Below are 23,308 nucleotides of genomic sequence, written 5' to 3'. Positions count from 1 at the left end.
GAGGAAAGGATCAATGAACAATGCTCCTGTTTGCCCCACAATCCCAGCTGTCATCCCTGCTGGGGATGGGGTGCCCCAGACTCTTCCTTCCAAGGCTGAAGTGATTCCTGGCTTCCAGTACCTGGTGTTGGTTGGCAGGAGCTGCTGTGCTGCAGGGTGCTGGAGGAGGAAGTGGCAGCAGAGCTGATGGTTTTTGTTGGGGTGTGAAGGACTGTGTGAACTCAGGGAACTACAAACTGATCCTGGGGACAGGGACACAACTGGTTGTGAAGCCCAGTGAGTACAAGATGTGCCCAGCTGGGGGAATTCCTGGGCTCTGCTATCCCTGACCTCCCTTCCCACCTCCCTGGGCACTTTCCTGGGGCTGAGTGGAGCAGGCTCCCCTGGGACAGGAACAGAATCTGCTGATTTGGCCCAGCCCAACCTGCCCTCCTCTCCCTCAGCAAGGGAATCTGGCTCTGGGCTGCACAAAATGTGCCCAATTCCAGGGGCAGCCACGGGTCTCAGAGCCACTTCTGAAATCCACCCACACCCAAAGCTGGGGGTGCCCAGCAGGTCCCTGCACAGGAGCAGAGCCCCTGGTTCTGGGAAAGCCTTGCCATGCCTGGGACTCGTCTCTCATGGGAGCTAAAAACCAGGAAAGGCAAAGGGAGCTGCTGCTTTTCAGGCAAGAGCTGGGGAATAGATGCTGCCTTGCTGCAGGGAATGGCACCCAAGTGGAGCCTGGTGTGTCAGGAAGCTTTGCTGGGCCTGGATTTGCAGGTGCTTTGTGCTTGAGATCAAGTGTGGGGCTGGCAGAGGCGTTTTTGCAATGAAATGTGTCAGGGTGTAAATGTGGCAGCCAGAACCATTTTTGGCAAGGGGACGCTGCTCTCGGTGCTGCCAGGTGAGCAAACCCTTGTCCTGGGAAGTGGAATTGCTTCATTTCTCTCTTGCTCGTGGTTGTTTGGAGGGAGGCAGAGGTTTGGGAAGCACAATGTCTGCAGCCCTGCCATTGCCTGGGTGTCCCCTGGATTTGCTTTTCCCACATGGCTCCCTGCCCTCTGCTCTGTTCCAGCATCAAGATCCTTTTTTCCAAGAGACTCTGATGCCTGGAAGCATTTCCAGGAGGAGGATTTACTCCTTTAGAGGATGTGCTCTGGGCATGGTAATGACGTGCTGATAGTCCATCCATCACAAGGAGCAGAGGGGAGGTTTAGGAGAGAGAAACAGATTGATAAACCCGTGCTCAGTGCTTGTGTGTGTCTGTGGAAGGGCCAGCTCTGGGATTGGGAACTTGCTGTGCTCTTTGACAACAGCTCCAGCTCACCCTGGGCTCAGGGGCTGAATTCCCCATCTGGCCAAGGAGGTGCTCAGTGCCTGAGTGTTGCAATCTCTCTCACCCAGCAGTTCTGTGCTGGGGCTGTGCCAGGGCTGGGCAATGGAAGGAAAGGCCCAGCTGAAATGGAGAGCAAGGCTTTCAGTGCTGGAACACCTCTGGCACTGCAAAGCTGCCTCCTGCAGCTGCAAATCTGGGCTGCTGGGAAGGTGCCTGGTGTCAGGGAGCCTGATCCAGGCTGGCTCCAGGGCCTTCTTTCCTTCCCTCTTGCCATTCCAGTGCAAGCAGTCTTTGGGACAGGCATCCTAAACCAGTCCCTGATAACTGAGGGGGAAGTTCTTCCCATCTCTGACATGTCCAGTGACCACAGGCAAAGGCAGTTTTTCCCCAGGGATTTGAACAGAGAAATCGGGTTGGGGCAAAGAGAGGCCAGAGGAGATGTCTGGAAATCTGTGTGGCTGTTTAGAGCCTCTGGCAGGGGCAGCTCCAGCTCTGGATGGATCCCAGCCCTGCAACAGCCCTGGAGGGGGCTGCATGGAGAGCCCCATTTTGTAATGAGCTGTGACACTGTGTGACTTCTGGAAACTGGGGAAAACTGACCTGGGGGAGTGGAACCAGACTTCTCATTGTCCCAGGTGAGTTGTGTCCCCTCTGAGCCAAGGTGGTCTCAACACTGACAATGCTGAGCTCCAGCTGCACCAAGAGCAGTGCTCTGGCTTTGTGGAGAAATTTGGATGCAATTTCACCCAACAATTCTGTCTGGGGAGCTGCACTCCAGCAGCAGCAGCCCAGGACAGGCACCCAGGAGAGGAAAGGTGAGCTGAGCTCCCAGGGAAAGGAAACCTTGGTGTTGATTTGGAAAAGCCCTGGCCAGAGTGGGGTTCACACCAGAGCAGGAGCCAGCCCTTTGGGCACTGTGCTGGGAAGTCTCATGGCCAGGAATGGACAGGGATTTTGCAAACTGCCTGAGAAAGGAAGCCTTGGGGTTTTCTCTTTGCCTCCTCTTGGTGTTGCAGTTCCCAGGGCCAATGGCATCTCCTGTGCCAGGGCTCATCCCTGTCCCATCCAGAGCAGCTGAGAGGCCGTCTGAGCCCTGGGCTCCTGCAGGAGTGTCTCACACTGTGTGTCACCAGCACAGCCAAGCTCCAGCTGGACCAGGGACAAAGCTGCATCTTCTGCCAAGAACCTTTGCTGCTGCTGCTTCTTCTTCCCTCCAGGCTGTCTCCTCTTGCTGCATTCCTGCAATTAGGCACCTTAAAATGAGAAAGAGAAGCCGGGAGTGTGCAACAGAGGCACAGAGGATTTGTGTTTGCCCATTTCCAGCAGGGCAAAGCCAGGGGGAGAGCTGATGCTCTGAGGAGGCTCCTTGGGCTTTTTGTTAGGGCAGGAACTGCTGTGTGACAACAGCTACAGGATCACCTTTGGCTCAGGGACCCGACTGTCCGTCCAGCCCAGTGAGTGAGCAGCTTGCCTGTCAGCTTCCCAATTCCTCCCCAATGCAAGGGCAATGCTTTCCAATTCCTCCTTTCATTCCACTTTCCCACTCCTGAAGCGCCTTCTCTCCCAGCACAGGCTCTGAGCTCAGTGTGCTCTCGAAGGGGGCTGTGCTTGCACAGAGGAATTCTCACCTCGGGCTCTGTGTGACCATTGGAAAATTGTCCCCTGTGCCCTGCTGGGGCTGTCCCTGTCAGCCACACCAAAGGCTGCCGTGCCCAGGACACATGAGAGCACTGCTCTGCTGGCTTTTGTTCTGTGATTTCCATGGGATCTGGTCCTCCCTTGGAGCTGGGACAAAGCCAGCTGTGAGAACCTTGTGTCTCCTGCCAAAATTACTTTTTAGCCCTAGAGGCCAATGCAGAAATGTGCTCGGCAATAACGTGGGGTGTAACTGTTGGGAAGCCTTTCTGTAAGCACAGAGAGCCCAGTGTCCTCTCTCTGCCCATGGGAAAACTGTGAGCTGCTGTGGGAGGAAGGCTGAGAGCAGAAAGTTGTCTTTGGTAAGGGGGGAATGCTCAAAGACACAGAAATCTGTGAGATGCTGACAAGTGCTTGTGCCCTGAGCAGCCCTGGCTGCTCCTGCAGGGGCTCCAGGCCCTTGTGGGCAGCTCTGGGTGAGCCTGGTTTGTGGGGCAGGATGTCAGAGCTCAGGAATTCGTGATTTCCCTTGCCTTTCACTGTTTCCTCCCACCTCTGCTGGGAGAGCCAGATGTCACTCTCTTCTGGCTGTTTGCTGTCTGGTGGCTGTGAGGTTTTGCTGAAGCTGGCCCTGGCTGTGGCATTTTGCAGGGGCAGGGCTGGGCAGGTTCAGCTTCGGGGCTGGCAGCAGAGTTTCCCTGAAAGTCACCGAGTAGCTCCAGGTTAGGTGTCGTGTGGGCTGAAACATGGGGGAGGAAGAGGCACCAGGGCACCCTTGGCACTGGGGACAGCTCTTCTCATCTGCCCCACACAGGCACCGGGCTGGGATTCCATCTGCATGGATTTCTTGATTGTTTTTACAATCTGAGGGCTCAGAGGGATGGGACAGGAGAAGGACACTGCTGTGTGGGGGTCAGAGGCAGTGACAAGGACAATACCTATTTACACCTGGAACTCAGTGGGAAACCTCGTGCTGTTTTCTGGAGTAAAAGTGCATTTTGAGGCTTCTGTCAGTGAGTGTGAATTTGGGAATGGGACCAAACAGAAGGTGACACCTGGTAGGTGGAAGCGCAGCTTGAGGGAGAGAATAGCAAAGTGCCATCTCTCACCCGGAGCAAAACCAGCTGGGTTGTGTTGGGAAGGGCTCTGCCCAGGGCTGGAGTTGGTGTGTGGGAGGGGTGAGAGACAGAGAGCAGAGAGTTGTGAGTGTGCAGGCTGTGCAGGATGGCTCTTCAGGAGAGCTCTCATTTGGGGGCCAGGGTCCTAGTGCTGTGTGAGGAGCTGTGATCACCACCTGCATCTTCTCTCTGTGGGACAAAGATGCTCCCAGGGGTCATCTCTGCCAGAGCTGAGAGGGATGGCCAGCTGGGACTGTGCAAGAAATGCCCAGCCAGCAAAGCTCAGCTTTCCAGGGAATCAGCCCCTGAGGAGACTGACAGGGTTTGTTTTGAGAAGGCAAACACTGTGTGGGGCTGGCTTTGGCAACAAGGTCATCTTTGGAGGTGGAACTCAGCTAAGAGTAAATCCCAGGAAGTGTGGAAGCTTTTTCCTGCTTCATCCCGTGGCACCAGTCAGTGAGAGGGGAGTGGAGGGAGATGGATTCAATCTGTGGGAATTTTGCTGTTTTCTCTGCCTACAGAAGGGACCTGGCCTAAGAAAGGCTGTGAATTTCCTCCTTTGCTCACCCCTGCCAGCCCCTGCTCTCTCCCTTCACCCAAGCAGACAGAGCTCCTGAGCCCTCTTGCTCAGGGATAGACAATTCCTGCCACAGCCACCCAGACCTCTGGAAATCAGGGTGGGATGCTGATGGCTGTGTCTGGCACAGCCCAGGGAGCTGCTCCTTTGCTCCAGAGAGGAAAGGATCAATGAACAATGCTCCTGTTTGCCCCACAATCCCAGCTGTCATCCCTGCTGGGGATGGGGTGCCCCAGACTCTTCCTTCCAAGGCTGAAGTGATTCTTGGCTTCCAGTACCCGGTGTAGGTTGGCAGGAGCTGCTCTGCTGCAGGGTGCTGGAGGAGGAAGTGGCAGCAGAGCTGATGGTTTTTGTTGGGGTGTGAAGGACTGTGTGAGCTCAGGGAACTACAAACTGATCCTGGGGACAGGGACACAGCTGGTTGTGAAGCCCAGTGAGTACAAGATGTGCCCAGCTGGGGGAATTCCTGGGCCCTGCTATCCCTGACCTCCCTTCCCACCTCCCTGGGCACTTTCCTGGGGCTGAGTGGAGCAGGCTCCCCTGGGACAGGAACAGAATCTGCTGATTTGGCCCAGCCCAACCTGCCCTCCTCTCCCTCAGCAAGGGAATCTGGCTCTGGGCTGCACAAAATGTGCCCAATTCCAGGGGCAGCCACGGGTCTCAGAGCCACTTCTGAAATCCACCCACACCCAAAGCTGGGGGTGCCCAGCAGGTCCCTGCACAGGAGCAGAGCCCCTGGTTCTGGGAAAGCCTTGCCATGCCTGGGACTCGTCTCTCATGGGAGCTAAAAACCAGGAAAGGCAAAGGGAGCTGCTGCTTTTCAGGCAAGAGCTGGGGAATAGATGCTGCCTTGCTGCAGGGAATGGCACCCAAGTGGAGCCTGGTGTGTCAGGAAGCTTTGCTGGGCCTGGATTTGCAGGTGCTTTGTGCTTGAGATCAAGTGTGGGGCTGGCAGAGGCGTTTTTGCAATGAAATGTGTCAGGGTGTAAATGTGGCAGCCAGAACCATTTTTGGCAAGGGGACGCTGCTCTCGGTGCTGCCAGGTGAGCAAACCCTTGTCCTGGGAAGTGGAATTGCTTCATTCCTCTCTTGCTCGTGGTTGTTTGGAGGGAGGCAGAGGTTTGGGAAGCACAATGTCTGCAGCCCTGCCATTGCCTGGGTGTCCCCTGGATTTGCTTTTCCCACATGGCTCCCTGCCCTCTGCTCTGTTCCAGCATCAAGATCCTTTTTTCCAAGAGACTCTGATGCCTGGAAGCATTTCCAGGAGGAGGATTTACTCCTTTAGAGGATGTGCTCTGGGCATGGTAATGACGTGCTGATAGTCCATCCATCACAAGGAGCAGAGGGGAGGTTTAGGAGAGAGAAACAGATTGATAAACCCGTGCTCAGTGCTTGTGTGTGTCTGTGGAAGGGCCAGCTCTGGGATTGGGAACTTGCTGTGCTCTTTGACAACAGCTCCAGCTCACCCTGGGCTCAGGGGCTGAATTCCCCATCTGGCCAAGGAGGTGCTCAGTGCCTGAGTGTTGCAATCTCTCTCACCCAGCAGTTCTGTGCTGGGGCTGTGCCAGGGCTGGGCAATGGAAGGAAAGGCCCAGCTGAAATGGAGAGCAAGGCTTTCAGTGCTGGAACACCTCTGGCACTGCAAAGCTGCCTCCTGCAGCTGCAAATCTGGGCTGCTGGGAAGGTGCCTGGTGTCAGGGAGCCTGATCCAGGCTGGCTCCAGGGCCTTCTTTCCTTCCCTCTTGCCATTCCAGTGCAAGCAGTCTTTGGGACAGGCATCCTAAACCGGTCCCTGATAACTGAGGGGGAAGTTCTTCCCATCTCTGACATGTCCAGTGACCACAGGCAAAGGCAGTTTTTCCCCAGGGATTTGAACAGAGAAATCGGGTTGGGGCAAAGAGAGGGCAGAGGAGATGTCTGGAAATCTGTGTGGCTGTTTAGAGCCTCTGGCAGGGGCAGCTCCAGCTCTGGATGGATCCCAGCCCTGCAACAGCCCTGGAGGGGGCTGCATGGAGAGCCCCATTTTGTAATGAGCTGTCACACTGTGTGACTTCTGGAAACTGGGGAAAACTGACCTGGGGGAGTGGAACCAGACTTCTCATTGTCCCAGGTGAGTTGTGTCCCCTCTGAGCCAAGGTGGTCTCAACACTGACAATGCTGAGCTCCAGCTGCACCAAGAGCAGTGCTCTGGCTTTGTGGAGAAATTTGGATGCAATTTCACCCAACAATTCTGTCTGGGGAGCTGCACTCCAGCAGCAGCAGCCCAGGACAGGCACCCAGGAGAGGAAAGGTGAGCTGAGCTCCCAGGGAAAGGAAATCTTGGCGTTGATTTGGAAAAGCCCTGGCCAGAGTGGGGTTCACACCAGAGCAGGAGCCAGCCCTTAGGGCACTGTGCTGGGAAGTCTCATGGCCAGGAATGGACAGGGATTTTGCCAACTGCCTGAGAAAGGAAGCCTTGGGGTTTTCTCTTTGCCTCCTCTTGGTGTTGCAGTTCCCAGGGCCAATGGCATCTCCTGTGCCAGGGCTCATCCCTGTCCTCCCAGCAGGAGCCCAGAGCAGCTGAGAGGCCGCCTGAGCCCTGGGCTCCTGCAGGAGTGTCTCACACTGTGTGTCACCAGCACAACCAAGCTCCAGCTGGACCAGGGACAAAGCTGCATCTTCTGCCAAGGACCTTTGCTGCTGCTGCTTCTTCTTCCCTCCAGGCTGTCTCCTCTTGCTGCATTCCTGCAATTAGGTGCCTTAAAATGAGAAAGAGAAGCCAGGAGTGTGCAATAGAGACACAGGATTTGCCCATTTCCAGCAGGGCAAAGCCAGAGGGAGAGCTGATGCTCTGAGGAGGCTCCTTGGGCTTTTTGTTAGGGCAGGAACTGCTGTGTGACATCAGCTACAGGATCACCTTTGGCTCAGGGACCCGACTGTCCGTCCAGCCCAGTGAGTGAGCAGCTTGCCTGTCAGCTTCCCAATTCCTCCCCAATGCAAGGGGAATGCTTTCCAATTCCTCCTTTCATCCCACTTTCCCACTCCTGAAGCGCCTTCTCTCCCAGCGCAGGCTCTGAGCTCAGTGTGCTCTCGAAGGGGGCTGTGCTTGCACAGAGGAATTCTCACCTCGGGCTCTGTGTGACCATTGGAAAATTGTCCCCTGTGCCCTGCTGGGGCTGTCCCTGTCAGCCACACCAAACCTGCCGTGCCCAGGGCACATGAGAGCACTGCTCTGCTGGCTTTTGTTCTGTGATTTCCATGGGATCTGGTCCTCCCTTGGAGCTGGGACAAAGCCAGGTGTGAGAACCTTGTATCTCCTGCCAAAATTACTTTTTAGCCCTAGAGGCCAATGCAGAAATGTGCTCGGCAATAACGTGGGGTGTAACTGTTGGGAAGCCTTTCTGTAAGCACAGAGAGCCCAGTGTCCTCTCTCTGCCCATGGGAAAACTGTGAGCTGCTGTGGGAGGAAGGCTGAGGGCAGAAAGTTGTCTTTGGTGAGGGGGGAACGCTCAAAGACACAGAAATCTGTGAGATGCTGACAAGTGCTTGTGCCCTGAGCAGCCCTGGCTGCTCCTGCAGGGGCTCCAGGCCCTTGTGGGCAGCTCTGGGTGAGCCTGGTTTGTGGGGCAGGATGGCAGAGCTCAGGAATTCGTGATTTCCCTTGCCTTTCACTGTTTCCTCCCACCTCTGCTGGGAGAGCCAGATGTCACTCTCTTCTGGCTGTTTGCTGTCTGGTGGCTGTGAGGTTTTGCTGAAGCTGGCCCTGGCTGTGGCATTTTGCAGGGGCAGGGCTGGGCAGGTTCAGCTTCGGGGCTGGCAGCAGAGTTTCCCTGAAAGTCACCGAGTAGCTCCAGGTTAGGTGTCCTGTGGGCTGAAACACGGGGGAGGAAGAGGCACCAGGGCACCCCTGGCACTGGGGACAGCTCTTCTCATCTGCCCCACACAGGCACAGGGCTGGGATTCCATCTGCATGGATTTCTTGATTGTTTTTACAATCTGAGGGCTCAGAGGGATGGGACAGGAGAAGGACACTGCTGTGTGGGGGTCAGAAGCAGTGACAAGGACAATACCTATTCACATCTGGAACTCAGTGGGAAACCTCGTGCTGTTTTCTGGAGTAAAAGTGCATTTTGAGGCTTCTGTCAGTGAGTGTGAATTTGGGAATGGGACCAAACAGAAGGTGACACCTGGTAGGTGGAAGCGCAGCTTGAAGGAGAGAATAGCAAAGTGCCATCCCTCACCTGGAGCAAAACCACCTGGGCTGTGTTGGGAAGGGCTCTGCTCAGGGCTGGAGTTGGTGTGTGGGAGGGGTGAGAGACAGAGAGCAGAGAGTTGTGAGTGTGCAGGCTGTGCAGGATGGCTCTTCAGGAGAGCTCTCATTTGGGGGCCAGGGTCCTAGTGCTGTGTGAGGAGCTGTGATCACCACCTGCATCTTCTCTCTGTGGGACAAAGATGCTCCCAGGGGTCATCTCTGCCAGAGCTGAGAGGGATGGCCAGCTGGGACTGTGCAAGAAATGCCCAGCCAGCAAAGCTCAGCTTTCCAGGGAATCAGCCCCTGAGGAGACTGACAGGGTTTGTGTTGAGAAGGCAAACACTGTGTGGGGCTGGCTTTGGCAACAAGGTCATCTTTGGAGGTGGAACTCAGCTAAGAGTAAATCCCAGTAAGTGTGGAAGCTTTTTCCTGCTTCATCCCGTGGCACCAGTCAGTGAGAGGGGAGTGGAGGGAGATGGATTCAATCTGTGGGAATTTTGCTGTTTTCTCTGCCTACAGAAGAGACCTGGCCTAAAAAAGGCCGTGAATTTCATCCTTTGCTCATCCCTGCCAGCCCCTGCTCTCTCCCTTCACCCAAGCAGACAGAGCTCCTGAGCCCTCTTGCTCAGGGATAGACAATTCCTGCCACAGCCACCCAGACCTCTGGAAATCAGGGTGGGATGCTGATGGCTGTGTCTGGCACAGCCCAGGGAGCTGCTCCTTTGCTCCAGAGAGGAAAGGATCAATGAACAATGCTCCTGTTTGCCCCACAATCCCAGCTGTCATCCCTGCTGGGGATGGGGTGCCCCAGACTCTTCCTTCCAAGGCTGAAGTGATTCTTGGCTTCCAGTACCTGGTGTTGGTTGGCAGGAGCTGCTGTGCTGCAGGGTGCTGGAGGAGGAAGTGGCAGCAGAGCTGATGGTTTTTGTTGGGGTGTGAAGGACTGTGTGAGCTCAGGGAACTACAAACTGATCCTGGGGACAGGGACACAGCTGGTTGTGAAGCCCAGTGAGTACAAGATGTGCCCAGCTGGGGGAATTCCTGGGCCCTGCTATCCCTGATCTCCCTTCCCACTTCCCTGGGCACTTTCCTGGGGCTGAGTGGAGCAGGCTCCCCTGGGACAGGAACAGAATCTGCTGATTTGGCCCAGCCCAGCCTGCCCTCCTCTCCCTCAGCAAGGGAATCTGGCTCTGGGCTGCACAAAATGTGCCCAATTCCAGGGGCAGCCACGGGTCTCAGAGCCACCTCTGAAACCCACCCACACCCAAAGCTGGGGGTGCCCAGCAGGTCCCTGCACAGGAGCAGAGCCCCTGGTTCTGGGAAAGCCTTGCCATGCCTGGGACTCGTCTCTCATGGGAGCTAAAAACCAGGAAAGGCAAAGGGAGCTGCTGCTTTTCAGGCAAGAGCTGGGGAATAGATGCTGCCTTGCTGCAGGGAATGGCACCCAAGTGGAGCCTGGTGTGTCAGGAAGCTTTGCTGGGCCTGGATTTGCAGGTGCTTTGTGCTTGAGATCAAGTGTGGGGCTGGCAGAGGAGTTTTTGCAATGAAATGTGTCAGGGTGTAAATGTGGCAGCCAGAACCATTTTTGGCAAGGGGACGCTGCTCTCGGTCCTGCCAGGTGAGCAAACCCTTGTCCTGGGAAGTGGAATTGCTTCATTTGTCTCTTGCTTGTGGTTGTTTGGAGGGAGGCAGAGGTTTGGGAAGCACAATGTCTGCAGCCCTGCCATTGCCTGGGTGTCCCCTGGATTTGCTTTTCCCACATGGCTCCCTGCCCTCTGCCCCTGCCTGCTCTGTTACAGAGTCAAAGCTTCTTTGCAGCCTGTTCCCATTGCCCTCTATCCTCTGAGCAGAGAAGGATGTGTGTGTCACAGAGAAGTGACACTTCTCCTGGGACACTTGTCCCCTCGATCCTGCAGTGGATCCAGAGCTCCTTTGGCTCCCCAGGGTCCCTGCACGCAGCCTGGTTTGTGTCACGGTGGCAGCAGTGATGGGTGAGCAATGGTGCTTCCCACAAGGACACCTCCAGGAGGCTGACAAGGCTCCTGGGAATGCCCAAGAAGTGCTGGCTGAGCAGGCACAGGTGCCTCATTGCTTAAATCTCTCTGAGCCCCGGGGAACCTTTGCCCTCAGACTGGGTTCTCTCACCATTGTGGATTTCCCACCCTGACAGCAACGCAGGGCACGGCCTGGGGACACTGCAGGGACAGGAGGAGGAGGAGGAGGGGGAGGAAGAGGAGGAGATGGAGTGGTGATGGCTTCTGGCCCAAGCCCTGACCTCATCCCAGGCAGTCAGCTTGTCAAGCACTGCTCTTGCCCAGGCACCTCCTGCCTTGTGTCTCCCCTCTGCTGCCCCTCAGAGCAGGGCCATGGCTGGGCAAAGGCTGGGGCAGAGGTGCTGCTCTGCAGGGCCTTGCTGGGCTTTTTGTTAAGGCAGGAAATGCTGTGGGATTTTGGCTCTGGCTACGACAAGGTGACCTTTGGCTCAGGGACCCGCCTGTCCATCCAGCCCAGTGAGTGAGAAGATTTTCTTGTGTGTCCTTTGTCCAAAGTCCCTGAGGTGCTGCAGGAGATGGAGCCCCCAGCCCTGGGATTGGGAACTTGCTCTCCTCTTTGACAACAGCTCCAGCTCACCCTGGGCTCAGGGGCTGAATTCCCCATCTGGCCAGGGAGGTGCTCAGTGCCTGAGTGTTGCAATCCCTCTCACCCAGCAGTTCTGTGCTGGGGCTGTGCCAGGGCTGGGCAATGGAAGGAAAGGCCCAGCTGAAATGGAGAGCAAGGCTTTCAGTGCTGGAACACCTCTGGCACTGCAAAGCTGCCTCCTGCAGCTGCAAATCTGGGCTGCTGGGAAGGTGCCCAGTGTCAGGGAGCCTGATCCAGGCTGGCTCCAGGGCCTTCTTTCCTTCCCTCTTGCCATTCCAGTGCAAGCAGTCTTTGGGACAGGCATCCTAAACCAGTCCCTGATAACTGAGGGGGAAGTTCTTCCCATCTCTGACATGTCCAGTGACCACAGGCAAAGGCAGTTTTTCCCCAGGGATTTGAACAGAGAAATCGGGTTGGGGCAAAGAGAGACCAGAGGAGATGTCTGGAAATCTGTGTGGCTGTTTAGAGCCTCTGGCAGGGGCAGCTCCAGTTCTGGATGGATCCCAGCCCTGCAACAGCCCTGGAGGGGGCTGCATGGAGAGCCCCATTTTGTAATGAGCTGTCACACTGTGTGACTTCTGGAGACTGGGGAAAACTGACCTGGGGGAGTGGAACCAGACTTCTCATTGTCCCAGGTGAGTTGTGTCCCCTCTGAGCCAAGGTGGCCTCAACACTGACAATGCTGAGCTCCAGCTGCACCAAGAGCAGTGCTCTGGCTTTGTGGAGAAATTTGGGCTTTCCAAGGAAAGAAGTGGGAGACCTTATGCTTAACCAGTGTGTACTGGAAATGTGTCCATGCTGGCGAAAAAAAGCATTGGAAAAGTGACAACAAGTAAGAGAAATGCAAAAGCAGGGATATGTAAGACTAAATATGATTTCTGAGCTTTGGGACAGTGAACCTAGTGGAAAATTTCAGTCCACTTAAAAACAGGATGAATGTTTGAAAAGGAAGAGCAAAATGCAGTTCAAGCTGTTGGCAACAAACAGCATCAGTGATCTCTGTGTTACTGCTGGGAACTGTAGAACTACTGGAGCTACTGCCCAGAGAGCAGAAATGGGAATGACACAAGCTGTGGATCTTTCCTGTTAGTTGTGGGGATTGAGAGGATGTGTTTGGACATTCCCTGCTAAATTACACGGTTTGGGGGTGAACATGCTGGGGTATGGGTTCAACTTAATGGTTTTAGAGAGTTTTCCCAACCTGAACAATTCTGTGTTGCTTTTCCAAGTATGAATCATTACAACATGAAGAGCAGCTTGCAAGGGAGGGTGGACACTGCAAGAGAAGAGAGTGGAAAGGTGACACAGGCTGGTGAGACTCAACAGCAGCTGTCAGGAGGCTCCAAACCCAGCCTGGGAGGTTGTGTGTGCATGCAGTGATGGACAGATGCTGCTGCTGTGTGGAGGGGACAGAATACACAGATGGTGAATGAACCAGGCAGAGGAATGGGGCTGAAGGAAGTGCTTATCTATGCTGAGGTGTTAGCCAGTGATGTTGGTGAGCATGTGTGGATCTGTTGGAGGGCAGGGGGGCTCTGCAGAGGGACCTGGACAGGCTGGATAAGTGAGACAGGTCCAACTATGTGGGGTTTAACAAGTCCAAGTGCTGGGTCCTGCACTTTGGCCACAACAACCCCTGCAGTGCTACAGGCTGGGGACAGAGTGGCTGGGAGAAAGGGACCTGGGGGTCAGTACAGATGGACAGCAGGCTGGACATGAGCCAGCAGTGTGCCCTGGGGGACAAGAAGGCCAATGGGCCCTGGCCTGGATCAGGAATGGTGTGGCCAGCAGGAGCAGGGCAGGGATTCTTGCCCTGTGCTTGGCACTGGTTGGGCAGCACCTCGAGTCCTGTGTCCAGTCCTGAGCCCCCAATTTAGGAAGGACATGGAGGGGCTGGAGTGTGTCCAGAGAAGGGCAACAAGGCTGGTGAGGAGTCTGGAGCACAAGTCCTGTGAGGAGTGGCTGAGGGAGATGGGGATGTTTAGTCCGGAGGAGGCTCAGGGGAGACCTCATCACTCTCTACAACCCCCAGACAGGAGGGTGCAGCCAGGTGGGGCTCGGGCTCTTCTCCCAGGTGACCACTGATAGAATGAGAGGAGAAAAGTCTTAAGCTGCACCAGGAGAAGTTTAGGTTGGACATCAGAAAAAAATTCTTTACCGGAATTGGGACTGATTGGGCACTGGAATTGTCTGCCCAGGGAGGTGGTGGAGTAACCATCCCTGGAGGGTTTAACAAAGCCTGGATATGGTGCTCAGTGCCAAGCTTTAGTTCATGAGCAGGTGTTGGGTGATAGGTTGGACTTGATGATCTCAAAGGTCTTTTCCAACCTAGTTCATTTTGTGGTTCTGTGAGCTGCTTCCAGTAAAACCTTGCACCACCCTGTTCTCCAGCCTTCACCCAGCAAACACATCCCAGTGCACCATTTTGCAAAGCATTGTGCCACAGTGTGACTCTGGGACTTATGGCAAGCCTACATTTGGAGCTGGAACCAAACTCATGGTTTCTCCAGGTATGTCTGAATTCCCAGGTGGAAGAACTCCTTTCAGTTCACAAGTTATTTTGCCAGCCCTGAAATATTTTAGCAACAGGACTATGAATTTTCAATTGGTATTAAGAGCAAATGATTTCCATGGCTACAAGTGTATTCTTCCCTCCCTTTTCCTGAGAGTGAACATAGCAGAGGTTTTACAGGTGCAAGAGGATTTTTCTTGGAATAGTCAACAGGAAGAGGGCTCCTATATCAGGCTCCTCAAGCAGAGGAGAAGCAAAGCAAAATGGTGAAAGCCAGCACAGACCAGCAAAATGCAGAGGGTGAAACTGGTTTCATAAAGCTGTAGCAGGTAAAAAGGACTTTTCTTGTATGTGGATAGGAATAGTTGGAGATAACCAGACTCATAATTGTATGTGAACACAAAAATGCACATATTGGGTGTGTGCTTTGGAGATCCTTGAGCTGCAACCATAGGGGGTGGGTTTCTGTGATTATTAAACACAAGACAGTCAGGAAACTCTGGGAGCTTGACCTCAAGAATGAGACCAAGCTCATGTCACAGCCAGCTTGTGTTGAGTCCTGGGGATTTACCTTGCCCTGAAACATCCAGGTGAAGCTTGGAGCACTTTAGAAGTGAAGATCTGGAACTGATGGAGAACAGTGTAAACAGCCTTAAAACTGAGGGTGGGATAAATATTTGGATGGAGGGGAAATAGGGAAAGAAGCAAAGTTAATTACTGAATGACTTTACTGGAAGAATGGAAAGGTGACCCTTACCACAAAGTATTTTTTTCTGAAGGAAAAAGGATGGAGAGAAAAGTGTGCTTTGACTGTTGCTGCCACAAATGTATGAAAAAAAAAATCCCCCCAAACCCCTACACCTCGTCTCTCATTTGAAACCCTTCGTAAAAGGGAAGGAAAGTAACATTTGCCAAGATATCAATATTTGTTGTAAATGTATCAAATTTTCAAAATTTATTTAAAATATTTTTAGGATTATTTAGTATCTAAATTAAGTGAGTTTACTCTTGAAAAGTAATGTTTCCATTTCTTAAAATAGTAGTGATTGTTAATATTTGATTCTGAAAGTTAAAAAACAACAGCATAGGAAAAGAATTCCTTCTGGAAACCTCTGAGGAAAATTCTCTTTTTTAAAATTACTCCTCCCCCCCACCCCAACCCTCTTCAAAAAGATCTGAGAGAAATGAAAATCCCAAGTTTACATGGAGCCATCAGCAAGCTAAAGGGGCTATAAATCAGAGCTCTGAGTTCATGTAGGTGTCTCCAGATTTAACATTATGGCCACATCTGTGTGCAGTTGCTCCAGATCTTCCTCTGGTCACACTGGAGGAAGGTCCCTGATGCATCCTGAAACCTCAGGGTTTAGTGGCAGAACGAGCAATGATCTCCCCACCCCAAAGAAACTGCACAGCAAAAAGAGCTTTCTACTCAAAAACTAAATGGCAACTTTGTTCTGGATTAACCCTTGAATAATTCAGATGGCAAATCCAAGAGAATGGGATGATGGAAGTTTCACTGCACCATCAGTCCCTAGGGGAGCTGTGCAGTAACACTAAATAAATTAATTTTTCTAAGAGGAATCTGACTGGCAGAATAAATAAATGAGGAATAATATGGAGAATAGAAGTTGTAGTGCAGGTGGATTTCTGGAAACAATTGGACAAATATGGTTGAGGGGAATAGGAAGGAGAGTGTGTTTGGGGGTGCAAAATGCAAAATACCAGATGAAAAGAAAGTCAATAGATGGAAAAGTCCTAAGCAAATGGATCTATTTGTTCATAGAGATAAACAGGATTTCTTTTGGTGGAGTATTTAATTGCTGTAGGTTCCATTCAATGCTGCTCTGGATATTGTAGAGGCTTGTGCTATTGTGTGGCTATGGAAATAATTATAAACCCACATTTGGATCTGGGACAAGACTTCTGGTTTTGCCAGGTACATTTACCCTCATCTTTTTACTAATTTGTAAGTTTGTTAATTCACACCGAGATCCGGGGAATGGCAGCTGCCAAGGGCATTGTAGTGACATTTAGCTCAGGGCAGCTGTCCAAGCTGGCAGGCTCAGGCTTCCAGTGCTCCTCCCCTGATTGCACTCCTGGGATCAGCTAAGACAAAGCCTGGTTCTGCTCTTCTGCAAGGTCAGTCATGTGGATTTGTTCTCTCCTAAAGGATCTATCCATGCCACTTCCATTGGCCTCAAGAAGAGTCAGGGATTATACAAGTCAGATAGAGATGCATTGAAAAGCAAGGATATTTATAATATTTAGAATGCTGTCCAAGAGCCAGGGATGTGCACCCACAGCCCAGAAAGCCAAGCCCATCCTGGGCTGTATCCTCAGCTGAGGGATTGATTCTCCCCCTCTGCTCTGCCCTGCCCTGGTGAGACCCCACCTGCAGAGCTGTGCCCACCTCTGGGCTCCCAGGAAAGACAAGGACCTGCTGGAGTGGATGAACAGGAGCGCCACAAAAATGCTCAGAGGGATGGAGAAGCTCTCCTGGGAGGACAGGCTGGGTGGTTTAGACTGGACAAGGCTCCAGAGAGACCTTATTTCAGCCTTTCAGTACTTAAATGTACCTATAGACTTATAAGAAAGATGGAGAATAAGTTTTAAAAGCAACCTGTAGTGACAGGACAGAGAGTAATGGTTTTAAACTAAAAGAGGGTAGATCCAAATGGAGTTAAAGAAGAAATTTTTTTACTGTGAGAGTGGTGAAACACCAGGACAGGTTGCCCAGAGAAGTGATACATGCCCCATTCCTGGAAACATTCAAGGTCAGTTTGGATGGGGTTCTGATCAATCTTATTTCTTTGAAGTTGTCCCTGGTCATTGCAGGAGAGTTGACTTAGATGACATTTAAAGTTCTCTCCAATCCAAACCACTCTGTGATTCCATGATTTAGAAAATATCCACTTAGGGTGATTATCACCATTTTAGCTGGTTTTTGCTGGCATCAGAATTCCACCAAGGAGCATTGCACTACAACATTTTTAATATCAGTGTGGGAATGGGGATTGACTGCTTTTGGCTGGGTTATCTGATGTATGGACACTGTTATCCACAAATATTGCAAGGGGATTCTGGCTGGGACGGGGACTGGCAGCTCTGCTGAGCTGTTGCAGCTGCAGGAGCATTTGTAGCGCTCCAGGCACTGCACAGCTGAGAGACAGAGTGTGAATTCCCAAAAAATGGAATTATCTGACTGCCTGTGAGGCTCCAAGACCTAGACAGGAGCACAGTGTGCCACTGAAACCTGTGAGGACATTACTGTAACCAAGGCCAGCAGGGTCCTCACAGAGATTTCCTGTGAGTTATGGGGGTGGAGAGGGATAAAACTGGTATTAGGAAAAAGAACCTTGTTGGTGATCAAGGCACATGGGTAGTAAATACTCAGGAGAAAAGCTGGACTGAAAGGCTGTAACCACAGCTGCAGGGCTCAGTGATCTGGAATTTTATGTGATATTACAAGTGGAAAAGCAGATCATTCCTTATGTTGCCTCAAAATACACAGCACCACACAACTATAACCAGTGAATGAATGAACATCTTTTAAATTTGATCCCTCTGTTTCTGATCCTGATAACTTCCTAGTAGATTTACTTGGTACTTTGATAGTGTTTTAAGTCAGCATCTTTCATCACTGCTTCCTTAAGTTATCCCCTGCTCTGGACTGTCTGTTGACCTGCCAGTATGGACAGCAAAAGCCTGCCCACATTTTTGTAGAGGCTGGTACCAGTGTGCCAACCAGGGATACAGGAAACCCACATTTGGAACTGGGACTCAGCTTCTTGTGACCCCAAGTGAGTTTGAGCTTTCTGTTCCATATTAACAGCAGGATTGGTACATCATTTGTTTATTGGGTAGATGTGATGCCTTTTTCTCTGGTCCTAGAATTAAGAGCCAGGCATGGTTAAGGGATAAAAGGGTTTTTATCTCGGTATTTAATGAGGATCCTTAGGTGTAACAATTCATCAAGGTGGAATACGCTGAAATGTGCACATATGGGAGATTGTGGATACAATTTTATACACCTTGCAAATTTGCATATCTGACAAAGATTAATGAGAAGCTTAAATGAATGGCATGAAATTTCCTATTCTAATGTATTCCCCCCAAATGGGATTAATCTGAGTTTACAGAAAGTGTTCTGGAGAGAACCTTGGTTGCTCAAGATAGTGTAAGGTGTTCCAGCCTCCAGCTGTGAGGCCTTTAGGATGTTTGTTCTTCTGGCCTAGCAGAACACCAGGATATGCAAAGATATCAGGCTTAAAGAATGACAAGTATGTATGCTAGGAGAACTGAGACTATGTATAAGCTATATAAAAACAAAAGGAAAAAAAACCCATCATGGCATCAGATGGACCAGGGATTTCATGGAAGAATATTACAACTTCTTTTCAGCTTCCCTTGGCAAAAGCCAGTTGGAATAGAGATGCTGTCTTGGGATGCCAGGAGGGCTTGGCTGTGACCCACTGAAGAACAGAACAACAGGAGAAGCTGGTTAAAGCTTATTAAAGCTGATTAAAACTTATTAAACCCAGGTTTAATAGCCATGGCATGGTGACTGGAGGTTCTTCTGACTAAGGGCTTAGAGACTGGATTTTGTAAGTCTTAGCCTAAGAGAATATGTCATGACCTTTCTTTTTTAAAATCTATAACCATTGCATTCTAAGATTTTTATTTTTATTTTTTTCTGGAAACAAAATCTCTGCTATATTTAACTGAAAACTTCATCTGCCAAATGAAAACCAGTCTGATTTTGGAAGAAAACACATGGAAAAGCATTTTGTGAAAATTACAGAGGTTGTCAGGAGATTCATGAGCAGACACTTCAAGTCTTTTTGTTTTAAGGAAATTGTCACACAGCTGGATTAATCCATCTCAGTTACGTGTGAGAGAGTGGATTAGATAAACAGAATTGCTCCTTCTGACCTGCAAAAATCTTTTCTTAACATTGTTGAAAGGAGCTGCAGAGGAGATAGTAGCAATTCTCTCCTGTGGTTTAGATGGTGCCTGAGTAGATCCAGATATGAACACAAAGAGGGTATTGCTTCCCAATAAGAAAAAATTCAGAAAAAAATCATCTCAAGTTTTGCTGAACATGAACACATGCTAGAAGTCCAGGACTTCTCCTGGTTTGGTACTAGAGAACTATTTATTCCATTGAGCACTTGATTTCTCCTCACATACTGGGTATCTCCCTCTTAATTCACCATTACTTTTGGTTTAGTGGGAAATCTTTCCCTTAAAAGCTTGTGAGAAAGATTTTGGATAGTTTTGGTAGTTTGACTTCCCCAAGTATAATTACAGAGGCAATAACAAACACATTTTTTGGAAGGAGACCAGAATTAGGCCTGAGGTCTGTCAGTAAAGCAGCATATTGATATTTGCAAACACTGAATCTCTCCTCAGAGTTCTCTGCACTTTGGATGACATGGGCAGATGCTGGACTAGGACCTGCTTCTGCTGCCCCAGTGTCTCCAGACAGAGCCTGGAAAGTCTAGGAAGGGTTCCTGTCTTAAATGTGTTCCTTTAGTCTTGCTGTAGCCACCCCAACATCCAGCTGGGAACAGAACAGATGAAGAATATTTCAGTGATAAAGAAGATTTTGAGGCCCTTTCTAGACTTTCCCCATGGAAAGAAATTCAAATTTCTTCATCTGGGAGCTAAGCTGTCTTCAATATTTCTACAATATGACAGATTTCAGAGAAGACTCTGGCAGACCCCTTGGAACATGCACTGCAGGACAGACAGGAAACATCACTAAAGTGCTTCTTAATTCCTTGGCCTGTATGAGTGGGCAGGGGATACAGGTGTTCCTGGAGTGGGGCAGCTCCAGGCTGACTCCAGCTCTGGAATATCATGTCTCAGGCTGAGGAATGGTAAGAGCACCAAAAATTCTGTCACACCAATTCCAGTCTGACCAGGGATGCAGTTTGCTTTGGAAGGAATGGAGAATGTGATCATTTTCTGCATGACACCACCTGGGAATTAAACCAGTTCAGGATTTCTACTAGAGCTTGTCTGGAGGGAAAAAAAGAAAAGGCACAGGTCTCAGTCTAATGTTGGAACAGAGTTCAACTCCCCTGAAATCAGCCTCTAGACCAGGCAGGAACAGCATTCCAACAGCTCCTGCTTCAGTAAAGATAAAATAAGGCAGCATGGAAAGCTCAGAGCATCATTTTGTACTTCTCACTCTTTCCTGTAAATAGAGGCCATACATATACAGCACCTCCAGCAGCAGCTCATTAAGACAGAATAACAGGTCACAGGGCTGTGGTTAGAGTAGATGTTATTTACCAAAACTATCTCAAACCTTCATAGCCATGGGCAAATACACAAAGGAACTTACAGGAACTGAACTGCAGCACCAGAAGAGAGGCAGCAGCCACTCTGAGTAAGAACAGGAAACTAATATTTTGCAAAACTGCTGAAGCTTCCTGTAAAAAACAGAGTTTATTGTTTTATGTGTTCAAGATCAAAGCATTGAAAAGGAGAAAAACACCCTAATTTGGACAGAGGGAGATATTTATCTCTTCAGAAAACACAGTACTCGTGATGAGAGAGGAGAGCAGCTTGACAAATTCCTCCTCTTCTCTTTCATTTCCATGTACCCCATGGCCATGATCTACCCTCATCTCATCTGTATTTTTAACAGGGATCTATAATCAAGCTTTTTACCAGCTCCTGCATTCCTCTCCCTAACAAACAATCACTATTTCCAAAACACTGGCTGGGAGTATGGGAGGCAAGGGGGTCCCAACAGACATTAGGCTGTATTTCTGCATAGTTTGCAAAGAGTCTCATCAGGTTCTTCAAAGCCAGGGCAAAGCTAGAACAGATGAATTACAGTTCAGGAGATGGGCCAGAAAATGAACCCTTGGGCTTTGTGGATTATTTTTTTTCTGAGATGATACTAATAGAGAAGTGTGGCTCTCTGAGGTGGCAACAGCAAGGTGCAGAACAGATAAAGAATATTTATTTCAATGATAAAGAAGATTTTGGGATACTTTCTAGACCTTTCCCATGGGAAGAAATGAAAATTTCTTCATCTGGGAGTTTCTTCATTGTCTTCAGTATTTCTACAATATTTATCAGTGAGGTGTGTGAACAGGGAGAAAGCAAAGATTAATCTCAACTCTCAGTCCTACACAGTAACACTTCATCAGTTTATAAATGTGAACTGAAGCTCTCACTGAAATCTGTGAAGGCCAACAGAAAATGCAGCCACAGGGCTGCTGAGAGCCCCAAACCTGCACTGTGGCTACAGCATGTCTGTAATATTTCATTGAGTCATCATGAGAGCACTGCAGTGTCTGGAACATTTTACTGTTAGTTAGGAATGCACCTTCTCATAGAATTAGATGGAATGTATGCTTAGAGGATAAGAATAAATCTAAATATGCAAAAATGGGTTTAACCACAGGTTGTGTTTTCTGTGTGGAAAATCCCAGTCTGACTCACTAGCAGAGCTTGAAGCAAGGAAATAGTGATGAGCCCCAGGTGTTATATCTGCAGCCTTTAGTGCCTCAAACCCTTCTCTGCAGGGTAAAATTTTGTATACAAGTTTGGTACAAGAGGTGGAACACGATGAAATATTTGTTTGCTTCCCCTTTCTTTCCCTGAGTGCAGCCCTGTGTTCCCCTTTGCAGTGGCTCAGGCTCTCTGCTGTAGGAGCACCAGCAGCAGGCTGCTGGTAAATGTGGACACCCTCCAGGTTTAGTGGTTTATCCTCTGCCCCTCAGGACACAGGGGGGATTTTGCATTTGTTTGACCAAACATTTGCAGAATAAGCAGAATGGCCCTGGGCTGTCTCAAGGATCACAAAATCCCAGCATGGTTTGGGTTGGCAGGGACCTGGAGACCACGTTCCAGCCATGGGCAGGGACACCTTCTGCTGGGCCAGGCTGCTCAGTGCTCTCTGCAGCTGTCACACACACCCTGGCTGCAGCCAGGCCAAGCTGCCAGAGTCCAGAGAGCTGGCACTGAGAGGAATGGCCAGGGACATCCAGGGTGGGGATGTCCACAAGCCTTTACAGATGCTCCAGGAATTCTGCCTGGCCACTCTGTGTCTCCCACACAACGTAAGTCAACAGAAGTAGCTTCTGCATCTCCTGCTGTAGATGCTTTGGTGCTCTGAAGGTGTCCTGGAACAAGATCCCAATGATCAGGCAACTTCCCACTGGAATAATGGAGAAACCTGCATTTCCAAGTGGCTGTATGTTAAGACTGAAGGAGCTATGAATGCCTAATCTGACCTAATGCCTCTTCTTTTCTCCACTTGCAGAAGTTACTCCATCTCCCTCAGCCTACAGGCTGACCTCTACAGATGACCAGGATCTGGAAATGTGCCTTATCACAGATTACTCCCCTGAGAAGCTCACTCTTAACTCAGCTGAGCAGCACACGTCCACTGTGGTGGAGGTGGCAGGTGCTGGGAACAGAGAGGAATCCAGCTACCTGTCCACCTACTGGGCCAGGAGAGACGAGCTGCAGTGCAGTGCCAGCCACGAGGGCTTTGGAGAGCTGGAGGGCGAGGACCCTGAGAGTGGTAATGGCATTTCTGGGGCTGTGAGAAGGGTTGGAGGTGCTCTGGGTGCTGTTGGTGTGAGCAGGACTGGGCTGCAGCTCCCAGCCCTGCAGGCTCCACTACAATCCCACAAGACAGAGGAATGTTGCCTCGTTGCCTCTGTTTTCTCTCTCCTTCCTCTTTGGTGTAAAACAAGATTAAGGGTCAGTAGACTGGTACAGTCATAGCAGAGAGATCTTAAAAACACATTGTGAGGGGATAGAAGGCTTGGAATTCCTTCCTCTGATGAGACACTGAACTTTAATCAGATCATATTTTATGCTTGCCCTGAAAAAAGGAGAAAAGAGTGTTTGTTAGGGTTTGTTAGCCAGAAACTCTAATTTAATCCTTCTAAGCAGAGATATCTTTGCAGACCTCTGAAGAAGCACATTTTTGTTGTTAATCAAATTCACTGTTACTCTCTGCAGGTGCCAGCGCTGTCTGTGTCACAGGGCTGTCCCTACACTTCAGGACAGGTATGTAACACAGCATTTTAGGAGAAGATTTTGGCCTGACTAAAGTAAATGTCATCCCAGGTTTTTGCTGGTTTTCCCTGCTTGCAGAATTAGTTTTTTAAGCAGCAAAATGTCAGAGAGAAAATTTCCAAGAGGGCCTCCACAGACTTTAAACATCAAGGCCAAAAGTGGTCGTGTTAATGCAGCCTTCTTGCTCCAAGCTGATGATTTTATGGTGCAGCCTGTGCCCACA

The 23,308-nt window shown here is 50.5% G+C and overlaps 1 protein-coding gene across 1 annotated transcript in view; it reads left to right on the top strand.

Moving 5' to 3' along the window:
* Nucleotides 1–23,308, top strand: part of LOC131588716 (M1-specific T cell receptor alpha chain-like) — a 221,624-nt gene that overhangs the window by 196,031 nt on the left and 2,285 nt on the right. The window contains exons 4-5 of the mRNA XM_058857643.1: nt 22,319–22,582; nt 23,029–23,076. Coding sequence (XP_058713626.1) covers nt 22,319–22,582; nt 23,029–23,076 — 312 coding nt within the window. The remainder of the gene's footprint in view (nt 1–22,318; nt 22,583–23,028; nt 23,077–23,308) is intronic.

The sequence above is a fragment of the Poecile atricapillus genome, chromosome 27 (assembly GCF_030490865.1).
Source record: "Poecile atricapillus isolate bPoeAtr1 chromosome 27, bPoeAtr1.hap1, whole genome shotgun sequence".
Lineage (NCBI taxonomy): Eukaryota > Metazoa > Chordata > Aves > Passeriformes > Paridae > Poecile > Poecile atricapillus.
The sequence above is the reverse complement of the archived record's forward strand: the minus strand, read 5'-3'. Positions and strand labels throughout refer to the sequence as shown.